This window comes from Synchiropus splendidus, chromosome 7 (genome assembly GCF_027744825.2).
Source record: "Synchiropus splendidus isolate RoL2022-P1 chromosome 7, RoL_Sspl_1.0, whole genome shotgun sequence".
NCBI lineage: Eukaryota > Metazoa > Chordata > Actinopteri > Syngnathiformes > Callionymidae > Synchiropus > Synchiropus splendidus.
The window spans coordinates 24,705,176-24,711,212 of NC_071340.1; the positions used below are offsets into that span (position 1 = coordinate 24,705,176).

Sequence of the window (6,037 nt, forward strand, 5' to 3'; positions counted from 1 at the left end):
TCAGTGATACAAACACAAAGGCAGTTTAACAAATCATTCACGCCGCTGTGGTTACCATGACAACCGCCGCCGTGTTCAGCCAATCAGAGCGCCAGATTTCCGTCCTCCGTACACGTTTTACGCCATCTTGAAATTGCCCCCTCAGTTTGTCAAGTCGTCTTCGCTGTAATTGAGTGCAATTATTGCGACCCACGGCGTCAAATATGAACGGCTCACGGAACAAACCTTCCCCGACAGTCGGCAAAGGATCTGAGGAAGTAGACACGGGCTCGGAGACGAGCCACCGGGAGCGGAAGAGCGGCGGAGGGATGTTGAAGAAGCTGAAGTCGAGGCGCAGCCAGTCGGAGAAGTGGCCTGTGGTTAGCGAGGATGAACTCCGGCAGCTGGGCGCAGATATCACCCCTGATCATGTCCTGGGGCTCCGGGTTGTCACTGAAGGTACGTGGACCTCAGACCCAACGGACGAAATCCCGTACATTCCCGTGAACGTTACTTGGTCAATGTAATGCTAACTATGGCTACCAGCGTCTCTGCTGGTGCGACTTCCAACAGCCACTTCATTCATCGATCATTCAAGTCTAATATTGGCTTAAAGCGACCCACTTCTTTGTGCACGTCAGTCTCTGACCCCTTGTCCAATGAGTCCTTTCAACATTGACATGCGCTGATCATCTGGCCCTTCAAAACATTTTAATGACTAATGAAAAATGGATACAAATGCTGAATATATAAAGGACATGTTCCACCATGGGACTATATATGGTCATTTGCTTTGTATAAACGCTGACATTGATTTAAAACATAAATAAAATGCTATAATCATACCTAAGATTACAATCATATAAAAAAGAATACATCTGAACATGAGGTCAAAAATGTACCCAAGAATGGTAGAATACTGTAATGTAAGCAGAAAATCAAGAAAACCTACACACAAGTCATACATGGCTCTTTCCTTAATAAAAAAAAAAGAGTGGATGTTTCCATGCATGTGCTTCTTATACCTGTACATTCCCCATATGATAGTAAAAAAGCTGATATGTAGCTCCAGAACTAATGTCTGGACACCCGACTTCAGTCAAATAGACTTAGTTTAAGATAGAAGCTCCCTGATTGACAGTTCCAGTTTGCTGCTCTCAGTAAGCCTTGGGAACGGTCCCCGTCACAACCTCCGCCTGAAGCCTCCCATTGTTTTGTTTTGTTTTTTCAGCATGGGATAACAATGGCATCACTTCCCTTCTCTTATATGCACACATTTTTGAGACGCCTTTGCTATTGTCACTGCTCCCCCAACAGAGAGAAATAATTTCTTAGCAAAATTTGTTTCCTTTTAATAACAACATTTGTACTGTACATTCATTGCAGATTATCTGTGCAAACCAGAGGACAACATTTACAACATCGACTTCACACGCTTCAAAATCAGAGATCTTGAGACAGGGTCCGTGCTCTTTGAGATTGCCAAACCTCCCAACGCTGGTAAGTATTTTGTCTTTTGTATTGATATATGAAATTATGTGACAAATGTTCCTCAAAGCTTTAAGGTAAGGAGGAAATTGTCTTTCCTCTAGTCTTAAACAGACTGCAGCTGTTGGAGGAAAACCATAAATCACACACAGAAACTACAAACAAATCATCTATAAAAAGTTTAAAAATGATATTGAATATGGTCTTATTTTGACCCTGGCCTCCCTTTGTCTCCATCTTTTGAGTGCTGTAGCAACAATGACACATTACAGATCTTGGTCCAAAATATGTTGGGTGACTTTACTGTGTACATTGTTTATTGTGGCCAGATATAGAATACTTATTTCACTTTATGGAGCACACTGAAGTGCAAGGGGTTCAATGTATGCAAGCTTGACCTGTGTGTTTCTTTTGATGCGCACACTGCTTTTAAAATATTCAGATGGGTTAATGATGCCAGAGGCAGCGATCTATCGACACTGTGAGAGCTAGAATCCCTCCTGAACGGCAGGTTGGCTTTCTTTAACTTGCCGCCTGGTCAAGTAAATAATCTCCACTTCTCAATAGCAGTGATGATACTAGCATGGCTCAACACCACACGTCGATCGAGCTACATTGTCTTTTTATTTCCTCATTCCCTGTTTCAGGATCTGATCGATATTCATCCCATTCTTATGTGCTGTGGTATGTGCTATGTAATTCAATGGACTTGAAACAACCGCAGAAGATTTTAACTGAAACAAAAAGATGGACAAGACATGAATGTAAATGATTCTATTAATGATTTATATCTAGCAAGAATCTTCCAAATATTTTTCACATCTTCCATAGGTTCATACAATGGCACTCCAAATGGATTTATGGTTTTTGAGTGATATATTTGAATTTTTATCTTGAGAAAATGTTGGCAAGCAGTGATACTTAGACTGCCTTTTAGGTCCCCTGGACGCTGAAGAGGGGGGCGGCGACGTGGATATCAGCACTGGACGATTTGTCAGATATCAGTTTACACCAGCATTCCTGAAACTGAGGACAGTTGGTGCCACGTAAGTACATGGTGCTAAATAACTCGAGTTCTTTTCACCACTTAAAGAGGTCTTCCATTTATGATTGATATTGATGATTTTAAACTAAAATAAAACAATATAGACTCAAGTACTATTTTTTATTTCTTATATATGTCGTTGATTCTAAGTTTAATACAAAAAAATCAGTTGAATTTAGGATTCTTTTTCATTTGACCTTCTGTCTGTTGGCTTGACAGTCACAGGAAAAAATGGGGCCCCTTCGGAAATGTAACTGCCGATCCAGCTCTCATATTCATTACAATCATGTTCAGTTGATGCAAGAGAGGCTACAAATTAATAGCATTCAAAGCAATTCTTTGTCTTCTGTGTCCTCTGAGGTTGATAATCTGGAGGATTAAATTTGGGAAAGGAAATCTAGATGAACCTTAAAGTTACCTTTTGCATTGTTCCTGAATACTTGTGTGTCTTTATTCTGTGTGTTAAATGTTTACTCATCTGTGGATGAGATGAGAGTTCATGAATGAGCTTTATCTGCTGGAGCAGCTGCCGGGACACAGATCCACCATCTTAGAGAGATTAAGGTCTTTACATGTCTCAACTGTGTTATTGAGATTCAGATACTGTCTTGCTCTGCTTGTTGCATACCGATTAATGAGCTTAGTCCAATTAAGATGCATTAAATCTGAATGGGTCGTGATCGGGGATGGAGCCTCCGTCTGGCTCAGGTTATTTGATTTGGACCGCCAAATCTGTCTACCAGCCAGACATGGCTGAACGTCCTGACTAAAATGTACCTTTGTTTTTTATTCTGTTGTACTCAATGTAAACTCCTTTTTAGCCAGACACAGCTCTGAGTTAAAATAGTACAGTGTCAGTTGAGTCATGTTTTGGTTGGTCAGTTAATTTGGTCACACTGTGGTCACAAATGAATGAAAACTGTTTGATAAACTGCATAAAATTCCTCACATTGTAATTGATAGTTGTGTATTAAATAGTGGTGGGACTTTAACAAGTTCATTACGATCAATTAATGACAACAAAATCACACAACATTTAATTTAATTTAATTTAATTTATATAAAAACTGATTTATTGTGCTATTGTCAAACTGATGCAAAATGATGCTCATTTTGTTGTTTAAATGTCTGTATGGGTCCATCGTTTGATTCAGTAATATACCAAACTCATTCAAATAAAAAAAAATGTAGCTTCTTGTGGCAAATATTCTCATACTATTAAACTGCGATTAATTGTGATTAATTAATCACCAATTCTCTTTTTAATCGAATCCCACCTTTAGTATTTAAACAATGTTTATTCTGTTTTTTTCTTAATGTTTCATCGTGAGCCATTGGCATTAAGTGCATGCCTCCTCTTCAATGTTCGTGAAACACTGAGAAATATCGAGAAAGAAAAGAAGATGTGAGAATAATGATATAGATTATTTATCTTAAAACGTGCCTCATTCTTAAATGACCTAAAATGGATTAAATTAAACTGACAATTATAACAACTTAATTTGTTTGCCAGGGAATCAATACAATACAATGGTATGCTAATTTACATTCATTTAACATAATATATAATTAATATAATAACTATTATTGTCAGAATAATATACTAGGTAAATGCAGACTACAAGTTGTTAGTGACATTTTAGGAATCTTATCTGAATCTGATCTAATCTGAATATTAAAAAAAACGTCCGACCATAAGTGTTTAAAGAATAAATCTCAGGTTATGATGAGAACTGTGTCGAAGTCGCTGCTGACTAAGATGACTGGCAAAGAGGTTTAGTCTCACCTACGTGACACCAATGTTTCTGCTCCCTCAGGGTGGAGTTCACAGTGGGCGAGCGGCCCATCAACAGCTTCCGTATGATCGAGAGACACTACTTCCAAGGTCGCCTGCTCAAGAACTTTGACTTTGACTTTGGCTTCTGCATTCCAAACAGTCGAAACACGTGTGAACACATTTATGAGTTTCCACAGCTTCCTGAAGACCTCAGTGAGTGCCCCGCTCGCATGTTGAACATTTCCCATTGCTGATTTTAACTCTCACTCTTTTTCTTTCCGGCGACCAGTTCGTCAAATGGTGGACCATCCTTACGAGACCAGATCAGACAGTTTCTACTTTGTGGACAACAAGCTCATCATGCACAACAAAGCAGATTACGCCTACAATGGTGGTCTGTGATACCTTCAGGGACCACATCCATACACGTCACCTCAGGAGAGATTGTTGAAACAACTTCTCAGAAATCTCTTTTACCAGAAACAAAAACCACATCTGCCTTCATTTGAATATATGGATCCATTCATCGGATGGTCAAAGGATCTGCTTCATATTGTCTGTGGGAGTTGTTTCGACAGTTTGGGGTTGGATGTAGTTGATCTCTTGCCTTATGATATTGACCGTCTCTGCTGGGAAGGGACACCGACAGTCACAGACCTGGAGGCTGTGCTCAGAGACTGTGATCCGAATATATATAGCTTTTATATATTCAGCTTCATTTCAACTACCTTCTTTTTATTTTTGGGAGTGACAATTGTTTCCATTTTGGAATGACAAGCATTGTTTAGTTGTTTTCAGTATTGGTAATTTCAGAGGATGATGTAGCAGCTGGGAGTGGGATATTTGAGTTGGGTCACACGTGACATAATGTAATTTGCAGAAGTGATTTATTTTACTGTCCATGATCTGATGTTGGGGGTGAAATCAGATGTCCTTTTTTTCTTAGCGCCATGTACACTTCATTCACTTGAATCCTGATCACTCTGACATGTGTTCTTGATTCAGTTGATTCTAGAATTGTTCTCATATTTTGGTTCTGCACAACATCATTAGGGAAAGGAACAGCGGTGGGTTTTGCACATCAGTGGGATTTTTAAGTCTAGTGTTTTCTGTGCAAGTGATGTTAAGTTCAAGGGCAGAGAGACGATGCTTGTGTTCTTTGTGTGCTGAAAATGAAACAGCTCATTCTCTTGGTTAGTTGTTGACAAATACTTCTTATCTAGCATCTGATTCGTTTGGGAGAAATTAGAAATGGTGGTGGCATAGTTGATCAAAATGGAAATGAGATGAACATGGAAAGTTCCGTTTGGATTGGTCAGTTTTGTACTGCTACATGAACATGCTACATGGATGAATTAAGTGGTTTTCATACCTGTTGACTTTAAAGACAGTGCTTTTGAATGATCTGACTTGAGTCAGGTTTCTAAAAGTAAATTAACTTGAACAATTTAAAGCATTATATCAGGGAGTTTCGCTCATCCTTATTTTCAGTTTTTAAATGACTGTCATACTTCGCATTACTGGATGAACCTGATAATTTAAACTGTCTTGTGGAAACGTTTCTGTCTTACACAACAAAACACGATTACATCTTTGCACAATACGGCTTTGACATTCCCAAGTCATTTCATGCGTTATGTTATTTTTATATTACCGACTTTCTGTCAAATGTTGTAAAAAGTGGTAAATAAAAAGCGGACATGAACGTGCTTGCGTGTTTCTTCCGTGCTGAACTACGTTACCCAGGA

At 39.0% G+C, this 6,037-nt stretch overlaps 1 protein-coding gene across 1 annotated transcript; it reads left to right on the top strand.

Moving 5' to 3' along the window:
• Window positions 1-97: 97 nt before the first annotated feature.
• Window positions 98-5,983, top strand: unc119.1 (unc-119 homolog 1). The gene is made up of 5 exons (XM_053870332.1): window positions 98-438; window positions 1,366-1,479; window positions 2,405-2,513; window positions 4,330-4,502; window positions 4,579-5,983. The coding sequence occupies exons 1-5, from the start codon at window positions 204-206 to the stop codon at window positions 4,689-4,691; spliced, it is 744 nt and encodes a 247-aa protein (XP_053726307.1). The 5' UTR covers window positions 98-203; the 3' UTR covers window positions 4,692-5,983.
• Window positions 5,984-6,037: the final 54 nt, after the last annotated feature.

What these genes read in the sequence shown, in the direction of transcription:
- unc119.1 (XM_053870332.1), top strand. Translation starts at nt 204, where the DNA reads ATGAACGGCTCACGGAACAAACCTTCCCCGACAGTCGGCAAAGGATCT. An exon ending in GCTCCGGGTTGTCACTGAAG is followed by an intron (nt 439 to 1,365) that starts GTACGTGGACCT and finishes CATTCATTGCAG; the next exon opens with ATTATCTGTGCAAACCAGAG. An exon ending in TGCCAAACCTCCCAACGCTG is followed by an intron (nt 1,480 to 2,404) that starts GTAAGTATTTTG and finishes ACTGCCTTTTAG; the next exon opens with GTCCCCTGGACGCTGAAGAG.